This window comes from Larus michahellis, chromosome 1 (assembly GCF_964199755.1).
Source record: "Larus michahellis chromosome 1, bLarMic1.1, whole genome shotgun sequence".
Taxonomy (NCBI): domain Eukaryota; kingdom Metazoa; phylum Chordata; class Aves; order Charadriiformes; family Laridae; genus Larus; species Larus michahellis.
In genome coordinates this window covers 215,142-230,418 of record NC_133896.1, presented here as the reverse complement: position 1 = coordinate 230,418, position 15,277 = coordinate 215,142, and the positions used below count along the sequence as shown (strand labels likewise).

The following is a 15,277-nucleotide window of genomic DNA, read 5'->3' as shown; positions in this document are numbered from 1 at the left end:
TCTTTGGAAGACAAACTAAGTCTCTAGTACCTGCGCGTGGGAAGAGCAGTCAGATCCATTGGACTGAGACGGGGGAAACCTCCTGGGAACGAGAGTCCTCCCAATTCAGCTCCAGCCCTCCTGCAAGGAGACATTATCTGGGAGGAACACAGGCTGGAAACAGTGTGCACAGACCTCACAGATGCACACACACGCACACACACCTGCACAGAGTACATGCACAGAAATGATGTACGCACACACTGCATTCACGCACAGGGTGCACATGTGCACAGGGTGCATGGAGATGCTCGTGGGTACAAACAGAAGGTGCAATGCAAACCCTGAGTGTGTGCACACCCATACTCAAAACACACATCTTGAACACAGAGTGCTATGCACAGCGTTCACATACACATAGACTGCATGTATACGCATACTGGGCCGGTACACACATACACACAGAGCATGTGCATGCACACACAAAACATACACAGGCAGTGCATGCACACCCTACACCATCCATGCATGCACACAGTGTGCACCCACCCATCTGCTCACATGCATGCTTACAGCGTACACCCAGCCATGCTTGTACTCAAAGATTGCACCTCGCATGGCTGCACACACACTTGTCCATGCATGCACACATGCATGTCCATGCACACATACACATATGGAGGCATACACACCTGTACACATGTGTGCACACACACCCAGAGTGTTGCACCGACACAAACGTATAGCCTGTTAACACCCCACATGCTCATGTAGACATAGCCTATCACACCTGTCTCTTGGCACGTGCTCCCACAGCCCTGCAGCAGCCACTTGGGCCTCTCCTTCCATGCCTGGCTGCGTGGACGCTGTTCGTCCGCATGTCCTACCTGTGCCCACCGGAGCCTCGTGCAGCCTGGAGCAGTCACACCATGCCGTGCTCAGTTTTCTTGTCGGGTCTCTGAAACTGTCCCCACACCGTGCCCCCTGCCCCGAGCTCAGAGCCCCAGCTGTTCTCCTCTCAGTGCCCTGATGGCCAGGCCCCTGATCCCCGTGGCCAGGCACTGCAGGGCAAGCACTGCCATGCCCTATGAGCAAAGGGGGCTCCACGCATTATGCAGCAGTTTTGCCTCCTGCTGCAGCACCAGCCTCCTCTGCTCTGCATCTTGGCCCTGAATAATTGATGGCAGCGAGCACAGCGGCAGCAGCAGCCTCAGCATCCTTCTTGTGCGGGGGGCCAGGCTGCCAGGAGGCCCGGGGCCGGGCGCGCAGGAATGCCGGGCACTACAGGGACAGACTGAGCTACGGAGGCAGGGAGCAATGGAGAGCGGAGTTCACCAGCATGTTAGAAAGTGGTTGTAAAAATGGGATGGGTCTTAAGAAATGCTGACTAGTAGCAACAGGAAAAGCCAGAACAGACTGACCACACGGCCTGGATGCAAAACACAGGCACATCTACATGAGAACACCCAGACTAGGGTGGACTAGGACGTTAGCCAGCCTTACCCCTGCTTTGTCTTTGGGCTGAGAGTCCTCACCTCTGCCTGCTGCGTGGTTAGTCCCAGACCACCACCGCTGTGCCTGTGCTTGTACACCATCTCTGGTCTTGCCTTACTCTTATTTATTTTGGAGAAACTGACCAGATGGAGGCCTTCAGGACTTTCACCCTCAATTCTGTCCCTGTCTTCCAAGCTTTCTCCGGTTTCCAAAAGCAGACACCACAGAGTACAGGCCACAGGGTGCAGAACCTCCCCTTCTCCTCCTCGTCCTCCTTATCACTCGCTTCCACCAGAGAGCTGCTGTTGCTCTTTGCACTGTCCCTTCCTCACTCTGGTTACCAGTCACTGACCTGCTCCTACGGCCGGGCTCAACCAGCCATCCCTGAGCCCGAACACGAAACTGCCACTGCTGCACGGAAACAGGCTTTGAGAAGTGCCGGGGCTCCCACAGCGCCCAGCCTGCCCCAAATCAGGCCGCGCTCTCTGCCCGCCCCACGGGTGTCTGCACCCTGCAGCATCTGGAGAGCAGCGCCTTCATTTGCCCTCCCGGAGGGCGGGAGCAGCGGCCTGGGCCGGGCCGGTCCGGCTGAGCCTGCCGCCCGCCGCAGGAGGGAGGCCGGGGACGGGCCCCAGCTGTTGTTAACAAACCACCCTCGACCGCGGCACCCGGGGGCGGGCTCGTGTCTCCGGCGGCCGCCTGCGCCGGGCAGGGCGGTGCGGGAGGCGGCGGCGCGGGACCAGCGGCGGCGAGGGAAGGGCGCGGGCCGGCGGCGGACTACAGCTCCCGGCGTGTCCCGCGCCGCCGCCGGGTCACGTGCCCGCCTGCGCGGGTCAGCGGGCGGTGGCGCGGCGCGTTCGGTCCCGCCCGTCCCGGGGCCGCCGGCGCGGGGCGGGAAGAGGCGGAGCGGGGCGGCGGGTCCTGCCGAGCCGAGCCGAGCCGAGCCGGGCGCAGCCGAGCGCGGGGGACAGGGCTGCAGCCCGAGCTGACCGCGCGTACCGCGGGGCCGCCCCGGGTGGCAGCGCCATCGCCATGGGGCCGCGGGGCCGGGCGCTGGCGCTGCCGGCCCTGCCGTGGGCCCTGGCGCTGCTGGCCCTGCGCGGAGCCGCCGGCGTCCCCCCCAGCTTCGTCCTGTTGCTGGCGGACGACTTGGGCTTCGGGGACCTGGGGAGCTACGGGCACCCCTCTTCCGCCACGCCGCACCTGGACCGAATGGCGTCCCGAGGGCTGCGCTTCACCAGCTTCTACAGCAGCTCCTCGGTGTGCAGTCCCTCCCGGTACGTCCCTCGCTGGCTGGCGGCTGCAGCGGGGCCCCGGGCGGGCACAGAGGAAGCTCCGAGTCTGGGCTGGGCACCCGGCTGGGGTGCTGTAGCGCTGGCAGGAATGGGGGTGCCGCGTCCCAGGAGGCCCAAAGGTTCGGCTGCAGTGTCCCCATGGACAGGGGCGGTGGCAGTGGCAGCTGGGACACCGGGGAGCTGCGCTGCCAGGCCCCGAGGAACGGGGCACCCTCTGTGGCGGTTGGGCACAGCGTGTGACACCTGTCTCCCCTCTCTCGCCCCTAGGGCAGCCCTGCTGACCGGCCGGTTCCAGATGCGCTCGGGGGTTTACCCGGGTGTGTTCAACCCGGACTCGCGGGGGGGCCTGCCGCTGTCTGAGGTCACCATTGCAGAGGTGCTGAAGGCTAAGGGCTATGCCACAGCCATAGTTGGCAAGTGGCACCTTGGCCTGGGGGTTAATGGCTCCTTCCTGCCCATCCACCAGGGCTTTGACCACTTCTTGGGGGTGCCCTACTCCCATGACCAGGTGAGAGGCCTGTCAAGCCCTGAAGGGTGTCCCGGGGCTGGGTGGGGAGAGTGACTGAAGGATGAAGCTTGCTTGAAAACAGATAGGCCAGGCTCGTGCTTGCCTGGGCAGATGGGTGTGGGTGGCTGCAGGCAGGAGAGGGGGGTGCTGGTGGGGAAAGCCCGTCTATGAGGTGCTCCTATGATAGGTCAGTTTTGCAGAATGTGGGTGGCAGTTGTGCGTGGGGACATGTGCCCTTTGTCAAGGTCAGCTTCTGGGCTACAAAGAAACATCTGAATTGCTGCCAGGAGAAAATGATGTTAGGGCAGTGTGGTCCTTGCTCAGTTCTAGGGTGGGCAGGCCCCTGGGTTTCTGGGAATGGCTGCCCAAAGGGTGCCCGTAGGACCTGGTGGTGGGCTGCTGTGAGACTTTGCTCCACTCCCTGTCTTGCAACACAGGGAAAAGACAAAGTGTTATTTATTCTCTCCAGGGCCCCTGCCAGAATCTCACCTGCTTCCCACCTGACATCAAGTGCTTTGGGACTTGTGACCAAGGCTTGGTGACAGTCCCACTGCTCTGGAACCAGAGCATCGTGCAGCAGCCGGTATCTTTCCCTGATCTGGTGCCACTCTACAACAAATTCTCCCGGGACTTCATCGCTGACTGTGCGCAACGAGGCCGCCCTTTCCTGCTCTACTATGCCTCCCACGTAGGAGAAGGGGAGGGCTGTTCCAGGTGCAAGGGTGGGGGAGGGAGCCTTTGTCCTGTGGGGAGAGCCGGGAAACATCTCAGCTCCTGCAGCCTGTGCTGAGCAGTCAACACCTGCTCCTGGATGACCTGCAGTTGCTGTTATCAAGGTCCAGGTCTTGTGGCAGCACCGTTCTGATAATGTTCTTGGGCTGCTTCTTTCTGGACCTTTGCCCACTTCTCTGGGACAGGAGTTCACCTGGGAAAACGTCCCATTCTGGGACTCCACATCCTCTCCTGGGGCTCAGCTCCTTTCTGCTGTTTCTGGGAAATGTTTCTGAACTTGGGGACAAGCCTCCTCTCATCTCATGGGTATTGTCACATATCTCCATGTCCTAGCTGGGGTGCTCACTGTCCTCGGGTGAACTGGGAACCAGCTGCAGCTCTAGGAGTTTACATAGCAGTCTTCTCTGCTCCTTCTCCAGCATACACACTACCCCCAGTTTGCAAGCCAGGAGTACGCAGGGCAGTCGCTGCGGGGGCCATTTGGTGATGCACTCTTAGAGTTTGATGGCTCAGTGGGACAGCTGCTGCAGGCCCTGGAGGAAAATGGTCTTGCAAACACAACCTTGGTGTTTTTCACCTCTGACAATGGGTGAGTGGGCTCAGGAGGGGGGACTTTGTGACTGGTAAGATTCTGCTGCTGTGTCGTGGGGGAACTGGAATGAGGCATTGGTTGACTGGGGCAAATGGGATGTGGTGTGACATTGCCAGGTGAGACTCCAGGGACTTGAAGTGAGGCAAGAGGTGTATGCTGCTCTGGAGAGGACCCAGTGCATGATCTGCTCCTTGTTCCTGTGGCTCAGCTGTGCCCCTCCTCGTGGGCAGAAACCTCACAGGGTTTGAGCCAGGAGCATGCAGCAGCCCAAATGTACCCCGATTCCCTTTGTGTGTGGGTGGCATTGGTCTTCTTCACCTGCCCCACACCTCCTACCTCACAAGGCTGAGAAAGATGGTGGTGTGACTTGCTGGCACCATGTGTCTCTCATCATGGCCCCGTCGGCAGCATCAGGGGAAGGGGTAGCTTGAACCTGTGAAATGGATGGTAAGTCATTCTCTCTCACAGCCCCTCCACTATGCGGATGGCACGTGGAGGCAGCTCTGGCCTTCTGAAGTGTGGGAAGGGCACAACATACGAAGGTGGCGTGAGGGAACCAGCAGTGGCTTATTGGCCAGGCCGTATCACTCCAGGTGAGACTTGGCACTGCTTGTGCCTTTTGCATGCTGATGCCAGCCAGGGCAGGGGTGGCATGGCCACTTGGCTGCCCCGGGACTAGCAGAGGGTGTGAGAGAAGTGAGAATGGCAGGGATGGGAGTGGGATCGGGTGCTTGAACCTTTCCTTGTGCCTTGCTGTGGTGGGTGACAGGAGTGACGCATGAGATGGCAAGCACCCTGGACATCCTGCCAACCCTGGCTATGCTGGCTGGAGCAGCTCTTCCCAAAGTTGCCCTGGATGGCTATGATCTGAGTCCAGTGTTGTTCGGGTCAGGCAAGGTGAGTCCTGTGGGCAAGCATTGTGCATGAGGGCTGGGTGTGGGGCTGGAGCTGCATGCCTGATGAGTCGAACCAGCTGGTGGTCAGGGGAGACCCATGAGCTGGGACCTTTTGGCTGGTAGGGTCATGCCATGGAGTTCCTGGGCTTCCCCAGGCTGCTCAGCTCTAACACGTGCAGCATGTTCCCAGGCCAAACCCCCATGGCTGCAGTGGATGGACAGAGCTTTGAGTAGGGAGCAAATGGGATGCTGCTGCTCGTCAGCTTCCCCCGCTCTGGCCACGTCCTGGCTGTAGTACTGGGGCTCCTGTGTGACTCCCTGGAGTCTCTGCCTGGTCTGTTCCAGGCTCTTCAGCCTCATGACTGCACAGGTGAGCCTGGCTCTGCTGCTTCCCACAGAGTCCCCGTCAGATGATGTTCTTCTACCCGCCGTCCCCCGATCCACTGCACGGCCCCTTTGCTGTCAGGCTTGGGAAGTACAAGGCTCATTACTTCACACAAGGTTAGTGTTCCCACCTCTCCTCTCCGTGGGCAGCTTTGTGAAGTCCTGTATGGTTTTGCTGTCCAACGTTCAAAGAGAAGAAACTGAGCTGGGGGTTTCTTTTGCAGGTTCCTTTCACAGCGATACGACCCCAGACCAGGCCTGCCACGGGCTGACCCCGCTCACCCCTCACTTGCCCCCCCTGCTCTTTGACCTGGAGTCAGACCCATCCGAGAACTATGATCTGCTGCAGAGTGGCGCGGGGCCAGAGGTTCTGCAGGTCCTGAAGGAGATCAACCTGCAGAAAGTGCTTTTTGAACAGCGCATGGAGTTTGGGGAAAGCCAGATCAGGAAGGGCAGGGATCCCACCCTACAGCCCTGCTGCGTACCAAACTGCACTCCTAAGCCTTCCTGCTGCCGTTGCTCCTAGCCTCTGGCTGCTCCATCCCCTTAGGCTGCTCCACGCTGTAACTCTATCCCAAACACACCAGACCCCCCCCAATGCCCCCGACTAACCAAGCTGAGCCTGAGCTACCCTGTAGCTTTGTCTCAGTGACGCCTCTGACTAATGGGATGCTGGGGTAGCAAACTGGGTTGGGAAGATTACCAACCCTGTAAGGACTGCAGGTCGGTGGACCCTGTGCTCTGTGTTGGATGTTCAAGATGAGGCCTCTTGACAGAAACCCTGACTTGTTCAGGGAGGGACCACGATACAGCATCATCTCCAGAGCCAGAACAGCTCCTTGCAAACCATGACCAAGATGAAGCAAAGGGCATGCCCCAGAGTCCAGAGATGCCAGTTCAGCTGGAGGCATGCTGAGTGCCCTGCGGGGGGAACAGAGCTGGGAGCTGCAGCACCGTCACTCAGGATGGTCCAGGAGCACCGCAAGAGAAGCATGGGATGGATGGTCCTGGCCAGCAGCTTGAGGCAGGACCTTGCGCAGCCAGGGCAGAGGGGAGATGCCTAGGCAGGACAGAGGTCAGGGTGTGCATGCTCAAGCACCTCCAAGCCCTTCATGACTCCAGGAGGTGGAGATGTGGCTGGTGTTGGCAGGCGAGGTCCTCTTGTGACGTCTATGGATGCTGGGGCTGATGAATCAAGTGGGCTGCAACCGCATGCTGCCCACATGGCTGAAAGGGTCTCTGTCCTCTTGCTCGTGAGTGAGTCCAGCTTCAAGTTCACCAGTGAATTGCACACACACACAGTGCTCCCACCAGAAGCTGGCCCCGGACACACGGTGTTTCCAACGGCGGGGTCCCTGTGACGTCTGTTCCCTTCTGCCATTGCTGGCAGCCAGGCCTCCGGACCCACCTGCACCGGGTACTGCCAGAGTCCTCTCCCCAAAATGACCCCAACTCTTCCTTCAGTTATCTGTGAAGTGTGCCCTCCTCTCTCATCATCCCCCATAAGTACCCATGAAATCTGGCTCTTCCTTATGGCACTGTAACTCCTGTCGGCTTCTCACTCTGCTGCTCCCTGTGGTCATCAATGTCTCTTGTCATGCTCAGGAGTTTCCCAGGGTCGGTTCATTTGTCTGAGGCTTATGCCAGGCCCTGCTCATCAGCTCGTGTGCTTAATGCATATCGCAGAGCTGTCTGCATCTCACATCATGGCTTCCTATCCTCAATGTGCCGGTCTTCTCCATCCCACGGTGGCTCTGAGCACCCTCCTCTGTGACCAGGCACATCGCCATCCCTCGGGAGCGACTCTTGCCCTTTGTGCCCCACGGTGTGCCTGCAGCCCCACTCCGCAGGTGCTGGGCAGGGAAGTCCTTCCCTTGCACAGGAGACTGAATTGGAGCGAGGCACGGTTAGCTGAGAAAATCGGCAACTTTATTTCAACAACCATCATCGTCCGCACCCGCGTACACTCGGAGGAGCGTGGGCAGGACTGAGCAGGCCTTTGGCACTGAGGCTGCCTTTGGATCGGCAGGTGTTGCCCCAGAAGCAGATGTGGTGGAACGCTGCAGCCTGCGCTGGGTCCTGTGCGTCCTGCTGCTCAAGCCTTTTCCCCTCTTAGGAGCCGCAGGAGCTCCTGCAGCAGATTAAAGAATTCCACCAGCTTCTGTCGTGGAAACGGGCAGGATCCAAACCTGCCCGATTGTGTTGGTGTTGTCTTTGGCCTCTGATAGGGGGTGGAGGTGGAGGCTGGCTGTGGTGTCGGGGTAGCTGTTGGTGCCGGGCGCAGTCCCATCTGGACCAGGATCCAGTTGTAGAAGTGCTGCGTGGAGGTGTAGATGCCGGGCTGCCTGGCTCTTGCGCAGCCTCTCCCCCAGCTGGTCAGGCCGACAAGCCAGAAGTATTCCGCACTCTTGTCTTTGCACACCAGAGGACCACCGCTGTCACCCTGCAGCGGAGGAGAGAGGCCTGAGGTGTGTTGGGTGGCCACCGTCAGCACTAGGGCTGGCTGCTGGACGTGTGAAAGAGCGACGTTGTGGGATTGGGATCGGGAGCCGTGGCTGCCAAGAGCACGGATGGGCTTCCTGGGCAGAGTCCCCGGCCTCTGGGACAAGGCGTGCGCGGGGCAAGGACCCGCAGATGGGGAAGGGGAGGTGAGCCCCAGCAGGGGTGGGGAGCCAGCGGCGGGAGGGCGACTTGGCGGGCAGAGCCCGCCCCGGGGTGTGTTTGGGCGGCTGTGCCGGGGCTGCCTGCGCTGCTGGGGCTGGGCTTGTGGCACGCTCCTACCTGGCAGGTGTCGATGCCACCCTGTGGGTAGCCAGCACACAGGTTGTGGCTGTGGATGGCCCCTCTGTACCACCGGCTGCTGTTGCAGAGGTTGACGTCGATGAGGTGGACCTGGGCCTCCTGCAGGACATCAGCTGATTTTGCAGCTGTGAGCACAGAAAGGAATTAGCACCCAGCAGCTCTTTGCCCGTTCTCCCCTCCCCCCCACCCCGTCTGGTGAACCCCTTGCCCGGGTTCTTGGCTTTGCGTCCTGAAGGCCTCGTACCGCTGTTGCCCTTTGGTCTTGCGTTGGGTAATGGGTTGGGCCCCTCTCTCCGTAGGCGAATGTCCCCACGGCCCGACTCTGGCTTTCCCCTCTGCTCTCAGGAAGCCCAACCCGTCTCCCCAGTGAGCCAAGCTTGCCCTCGGGACACGAGCGCTTTTGGGGAACTCACATCTTGCAGCCGTGGCACCCCAACCACTGACGTAGCAGGTCGTCAGCTCCGACACTCTCAGCGAGGCGTCGGGCACACAGGCGAGCTGTGTGTAGTAGCTGCACTGGACGGGGTGGTTCAGTTCCAGCAACGCAATGTCGTTGCTCTGTGAGATGTTATTATAGTGCTGGTGAACCAGGAGCCGCCGAATATTGCGCACTTGGACCTCCGGGCCCAGCCGAGACAAGCGGGTGGCCCCGACCACCACGCGCCACATGCTGATGTGCCTGGAAGGAGACGGAGAGGGGGCTCAGAGGGAGCGGAGCCACGTGCTGCAGCAGCCCAGCAGTTCCCTGCCTTCTGCTGCTGCCCCGGGGAGAGGGGAAAGCCGCGCTGCAGAGGGTGCGACGGCCCTGGCGTGCCTCGGGCGCAGGCGATGTCGAGCCGGGGGCTGCTGGGAAGATGCGGCACGAGCACAGCTTTCTCCCGAGCAGTCTCTGCGCCGGCCCAGGAGAGCCCAGGCACCGGGCGAGGAACTGGGGCGGGAGCAGCACGTGGTGCTGGCACAGGGCACCTGCCAGCGTGGTGGGGACGGCCCCGCTCCCGATCCTCCTTACCTGGCGTTGATGAAGCAGTGGGCTGCCGTGAGGACCCACTGCGAGCTGATGAGGGACCCTCCGCAGATGTGCCCCGTGCCTGCTTCCCAGGGGTCCTGGATGCTGACGATCCAGGGCCAGGCCCCTGGCTGGGCGTCCGTGCCACCCACGACACGCGACGTGCCGTAGTGATAAGCCATGGGCCGCAGCCCGCAGGTCGCTCTGTAACCAGAAACTCAAGAGTGTGCCGCTCCATGGCTTGCTGCTGCTCTGGCTGAGGGTCAGCCGTCCTCCCTCCCCAGCAGGCGCTGCGTGGGCAGCAGGGCCAGGGAACCCCTGGGGCGCGCGTGCGCCCGCCCCTGTTCCTGCTTTGGCCCCACAGACGGGTTGTGCCAGCGGCCTGGGGGCTGGCGAGGCTCTGAGGCTCCCACGTGGGGTTGGGGAAGCTGTGCGGTGGTGGCCACAGGGGACAAGTGAACCCCATAAGGGCTGCCTGAGCTCCCTCCCCGAGCCTCGGCCACTTACCCACAGCTGTCCCACGTGGCGTGCACGGGCCAGCACAGGGCCAGCAGGACGAGGACGAGGAGCAAAGTCATGGCTGGCAGCGGCACGTGGCAGCTGCAAGAACCGCGGGCTCGTCGCCACCAGAGCAGCAGCCGGCACGGTGCCCGCAGCGCTGGCGTTGCCCACGGTGCCCTGGTTGCCAGGGCTGATGTCACACAGTCCCTGGTTCTGCTGGGCACGGTGGTCTCTCGGGGGAAGGGGGAGCAACATGGGGGGTTCCGAGCAGGAGGGGAGGCAGAAGCTGGGCTCGGGCACCCCCGACAGAGCCCCGCTGAACGCTCTGCCTGCGTGTGTGCCCCGTGGCAGGCGGCAGCGCCCGGCTCGGAGCACTGCCTGCTGACAGCCTGCAGGGACAAAGCAACGTGGCATCACAGCCCCTTTGGGGCGTTCACGGCCACCCTGCGCTCTGCAGCCCTTTGCCGCCGGGTCCTTCCCAAAGCACATACACCAGAGAACAGAACTACTACAGGCAGGACGCACGTGGCTGGGTGCTGCAGAGCCCACCTGGTGACAGCCGCAGCAGGCGAGCAGTGATGGGCAAACCAAATAAGTCGAGCACGGCCAAGGAGTGTCAACCCTCCTGCACTAAAGGACGGCGACGGGCAGGCGCAGCGCAGCCCACACTGGCTGTGTCAGCCACAGCAACGCCCGCCGGCAGGATTCATGTCCTCTCTGTCTCTGAATTATGGTGCTGTTCTGGGCCAACGCCGACCAGGGCAGTTGTGGCGCCTGGTGTGTATGGCCAAAGACAGGCAATTTCCAGCTTTAGACAGAGAGGGGTGCTCCTGCTCTCAGCCCCACCTGGCATTCTCAGTGGCTTTGGTAAATCCTTGTCGTGGTTTAACCCCCACCGCGCGGCCACTCACGCCCTTTTCCCCCCGCAAGGGAGAAGAGGGAGAAAAGGAGGGAAAAGGAAAAAACCTCTTGGGTTGAGATAAAGACAGTTTAATAGAACAAGATATAGAAAAAGACAAATGACACTACTCATACCAATAGTAACACCAGGCACTCTCACCGCCAGGTGAATTGTCATCATCTGGAGCAGTGATCACGGATTCCCACCCCCGGCTAACCCCCATTTATGGACTGAGCAGGATGTCTATGGTATGGAGTATGTCATTGCCCATGCCATCCTTCTGTCAGTTCTTCTATGGGAAGCTGAAAAAAAGTCCTCCCAAAATGTAAACATCACTCAGCAACAATTACAACAACAGGTATGCTTGACGTTCCTGTCACAAGCATGCCTAGAAAGAGAGACTAACTCCGTGCCAGCTGAAACCAGGCCAACCCTCCACCGGCCCCGTCTCCTCAGCCAGCCCCCTACAGCTGCACGGTGGAGCCGTGCTCACACGCGGGAGCACAGGGCAGCCACAGGGGAACAGCAGGAGCAGCCACGCGCGTCGCATTCACTGAGCCGGGCCGGGTCCCCGGAGGGCGGAGGGCAGCGGCCTCAAGCACAGCAGCCTCAGAGCTGGTGAGAGGTACCGCGGCCTCCTGCTGCCATCCTGGCTTGTGTGGGTGGAAGGCAGGCACACGGCTGAGGGGGCAGCCCGGTGCCCAGGGTGGCAGGGCAGGCTCCCTCTGAAAGTGCAAGAGCTGCTCTCAAGGCCCTTGAGGCGTAGCATGGCTTCCCAGGCACCAGAACTGGGCCCCAGACAAACCGGGCTCACTCGGGGTGCTTTGTTTTTTGACAATTGACCTGAAGGTGGTGCCCCGTATCTGCGTAGAGTAGACAGGAGGCAGCCTCAGAGAGCACAGCGTGTCTTCTGCGCATACTCTGCCACTCCAGCACCACATTTTGCAGGTGTTTAAGGGGAACTGATGAGAGAGGGGGGCACACTTCACAGATAACTGAAGGAAGAGTTGGGGTCATTCTGGGGAGAGGACTCTGGCAGGGACAGCAGTACCCAGCAAACCCCACCAGTAATGCCATGGAAGTTCACGGCGACCCAGCTCACAGGGCCTGAAACACCAATGCTGTTCACAGATGGAGCAAACGTGGGAGCAGGGGGGAAATATCCGGGGCTGGGTCCCTTGTCTGGGAGGAGAGAGAAGGGCAGAGAAAGGGAGGAGACAGGGAAGGTGAGGGGGAGGTACAAGCGTGGAAAAGGGAGACAAGGCAGGGTGAAGGAGCCCGTCACTCAGAAGCAAGCCGCTGGTCGGTTTGCTTGTTTGACCGAGCCCTGCACCTAATCACCACAGTCCATACCACCTTCTTTTTGAGAGTCTTACATGCCCATGCAGCATCATCCATCACACAGACCATCTCTGGCACCCCCTGGCACCCAGCCTACAGCCTAAGCGTGCAGATGGGAAGAAGCAGACATGGCCTGTGGAAAATAATGTCAGGAATGGGAGCGGAGAGAGCCCGTCAGGAGACTCCAGCTGGCATGTGAGGGGTGGTACTGGGCTGTGGAGGGACATCCCAGATCCATCCGCCACCTGGAGGCTGCAGGATGTCTGCCCAGAACCGCCCTCAGCCCAGGAAGAGCAAGGCCTTCTGCTGGGGGCAATCCCCTGCTGTATCTCCTCACTCTGGGGTGGCAGGACCAGGTCTCCCCATGTCAGGAGGCAGCGGTGACTCTGACCCTTCTCCTGGAAGGGAGACGGACTCTCTCCTGCAGTTCAGCCCCCTTTCTGTGCCCCCTGCTGATAGCCCCTCCATGCCTGCACCTCCTTGGTGCCATCCTGCATCCCTGCTGCTCGGGCAGCCATCGTCCATATGTTGGTCCTGCGTGCCACGCTATGGCTGCGTGTGCTGCTGGCACGTTGGTCCCTCTGCTGTGGACACCCCGCGCTTCACACTTATCTCCAGGGCCTGGCCCTGTGGACAGACACTTTCCCTGCTCCAGCTCTGCCTGTTGTCACTGGGCTGCTGCAGTGCTCTGTATAAGCGGCACGTCAAGACAACACAGAGGAGCTCTGCACACGCTCGCCAACGGCCCTGCGACCCTATTTACCAGCACCAACCCCTCTGCTAGTTGCAGCACCCCAGCCTACAAACACCCCTGCACCCCAGCCAGCGCCCCACAGCGCCCTCTCCTTGCTGTTCTGCCCCCCCAGACCCACAGTCACAGGCTGCTGCGCACGAAATTTGGTAGTGCTCGCTTGAGAAAGGTGTCCCTCCGTGGAGCTGCATTTGGCTTCACAACAGCGCCGCACAGATGCCACTGCGGGGGCTGGAGAAGGGTCCAGAGTTGCCCTCAGCGGAGCAGCTGCCCTGCAGCCGCCCCACGGATGCCGCGCTCCCACTGTGCCCTGCGGACCCTCGTCCTTGTGGTCTGTGGTCTGCAGCCCTCCGACTCCAGGGTGAGCTTTTCCCCGCGTCTCAGCTCTTCTCAGCCCTCGGCATCAGCCCGCCTCGGGGGCACGCTCGCTTCCCCTCCGTGCCAAGTGGCTCCTGGGAACGCCACCTGTGCCATCAGCGCGGCGTGGGAGACCCCGCTACCCGGGGAGCAGCACAGAGCCGGCTCAGCGACAGCTTTGTACGGAGGAGGGCACAGGGGGTGACACAGCTCTGAGGGGAGCAGCGGCATCCTCAGCACAGCCCCGCTCCCAGCAGGGCCCAGCTCCCAGCCTCGGCGGACGGAGGATGAGGGAGACGCAGGGATGCGGCTCCCAGGGGACAACCCGAGCTGGGAGCTGTTCCCCTGCGCGTGTGTAACAGGCACACTGCCCTCACCCCACGCCGACCCCACGGCCGCCCTCCCTACACCGACCCCATGGCCTGCCACCATCTTCTGTGCCCGCCACCTCCTCCTGCTGTGAGCTCCCTCCTTCCCTCCCACCCTCCTCTGCCTCCCCTCGGCGTCCCCGAATCCTGGTAAGCAGATATTGAACCCGGGCACCCAGAGCCCCTTTGGGGTCCCGCTGACTGCAGGGGCAGGGGTAGGTGGGCAGCTCCCGCAGCAGATGGGGGGGACAGAGCCCGGCTGGGCCCTGGCGAGGGACGGCATGGCAGAGTGGGGGGCGGACAGGGGTGCACAGGGTGACACAAACAGCCAAACTGCACAGCAACACACAGCCAGTGCACAGCAATGCACACTGACTCTCTTCTAGGGAACAGGCGATGGGACAAGAGGAAACGGCCTCAGGTTGTGCCAGGGGAGGTTTAGATTGGATATTAGGAAAAAAATTCCTAAAAAAATCCCTAACCAAAAGGGTTATCAAGCATTGGAACAGGCTGCCCAGGGAAGTGGTGGAAACGCCATCCTTGGAGGGATTTGAGGGAGGGGTAGACGTGGTGCTGAGGGACGTGGTTTAGTGATGGTTTTTGTCAGCGTTAGGGCAATGGTTGGACTCGATGATCTGAAAGGTCCCTTCCAACGCAGACAGTTCTATGATTCTGCGATTCAACGAACACTGACACACACACTGACTGCACACCAACTCTGAACACCCCCACACTGCACACCAACACACACTCACACTGACTGCACACCAGCACACACTCACACACACGAACGCTCCGAGTGCCACACACACAGGGCACGTGCAGGTCGTGCGCGGCGAGCAGTAGGCATGCGCACTGAGCGTGACACACACTCGCACCAAGTGCATGCACAGACAGCCTGCCTGCGTGCACACAAACGCCCGCGCACACAGCACACGCCCTGCCCTGTGGACGCACACGTGTGGTGTGTGCACGCGCGTAGTGTATGCACAGGCTCAGCTACACCACACTGCACCTCTACTGTGTGCACCCCCGTGTGCATATGGAGATGTAGAGTGCACGCAGACACCGAGTGTGCCCACACATGGCGCGCACTCACAGTGCATGCACACACGGAGTGCACGACACAAACCGACATGCCGGTGTGTGTGCACACACACAGAGCGAGCACCGGGGGGGCGGTGCTGGGCTCGCCCCACTCGCACGTCGCTGCTCGCCTGCCGCGGCTGTCACCAGGTGGGCTCTGCAGCACCCAGCCATGTGCGTCCTGCCTGTAGTAGTTCTGTTCTCTGGTGTATGTGCTTTGGGAAGGACCCGGCGGCAAAGGGCTGCAGAGCGCAGGGTGGCCGTGAACGCCCCAAAGGGGCTGT

The 15,277-nt window shown here is 61.1% G+C and overlaps 2 protein-coding genes across 2 annotated transcripts; one reads left to right on the top strand and one right to left on the bottom strand.

Annotated features, from left to right (window-relative positions):
• The first annotated feature begins 2,337 nt into the window (after positions 1-2,337).
• ARSA (arylsulfatase A) lies at positions 2,338-8,039 on the top strand. The gene is made up of 8 exons (XM_074573068.1): positions 2,338-2,750; positions 3,036-3,276; positions 3,746-3,964; positions 4,428-4,597; positions 5,069-5,193; positions 5,370-5,497; positions 5,895-5,997; positions 6,105-8,039. The coding sequence occupies exons 1-8, from the start codon at positions 2,506-2,508 to the stop codon at positions 6,404-6,406; spliced, it is 1,533 nt and encodes a 510-aa protein (XP_074429169.1). The 5' UTR covers positions 2,338-2,505; the 3' UTR covers positions 6,407-8,039.
• LOC141738021 (acrosin-like) lies at positions 7,976-10,281 on the bottom strand. The gene is made up of 5 exons (XM_074573069.1): positions 10,196-10,281; positions 9,692-9,892; positions 9,096-9,361; positions 8,662-8,807; positions 7,976-8,323 (listed from the first exon to the last, which is right to left on the bottom strand). Exons 1-5 carry the CDS (start codon positions 10,264-10,266, stop codon positions 7,976-7,978), a joined length of 1,032 nt encoding a protein of 343 aa, XP_074429170.1. The 5' UTR covers positions 10,267-10,281.
• Positions 10,282-15,277: the final 4,996 nt, after the last annotated feature.

What these genes read in the sequence shown, in the direction of transcription:
- ARSA (XM_074573068.1), top strand. Translation starts at nt 2,506, where the DNA reads ATGGGGCCGCGGGGCCGGGCGCTGGCGCTGCCGGCCCTGCCGTGGGCC. An exon ending in TGCTCTACTATGCCTCCCAC is followed by an intron (nt 3,965 to 4,427) that starts GTAGGAGAAGGG and finishes CTCCTTCTCCAG; the next exon opens with CATACACACTACCCCCAGTT. An exon ending in GCCAGGCCGTATCACTCCAG is followed by an intron (nt 5,194 to 5,369) that starts GTGAGACTTGGC and finishes GGTGGGTGACAG; the next exon opens with GAGTGACGCATGAGATGGCA.
- LOC141738021 (XM_074573069.1), bottom strand. Translation starts at nt 10,266, where the DNA reads ATGACTTTGCTCCTCGTCCTCGTCCTGCTGGCCCTGTGCTGGCCCGTG. An exon ending in CACTGCTTCATCAACGCCAG is followed by an intron (nt 9,362 to 9,691) that starts GTAAGGAGGATC and finishes GTCTCCTTCCAG; the next exon opens with GCACATCAGCATGTGGCGCG. An exon ending in GTGGCATCGACACCTGCCAG is followed by an intron (nt 8,324 to 8,661) that starts GTAGGAGCGTGC and finishes CCTCCGCTGCAG; the next exon opens with GGTGACAGCGGTGGTCCTCT.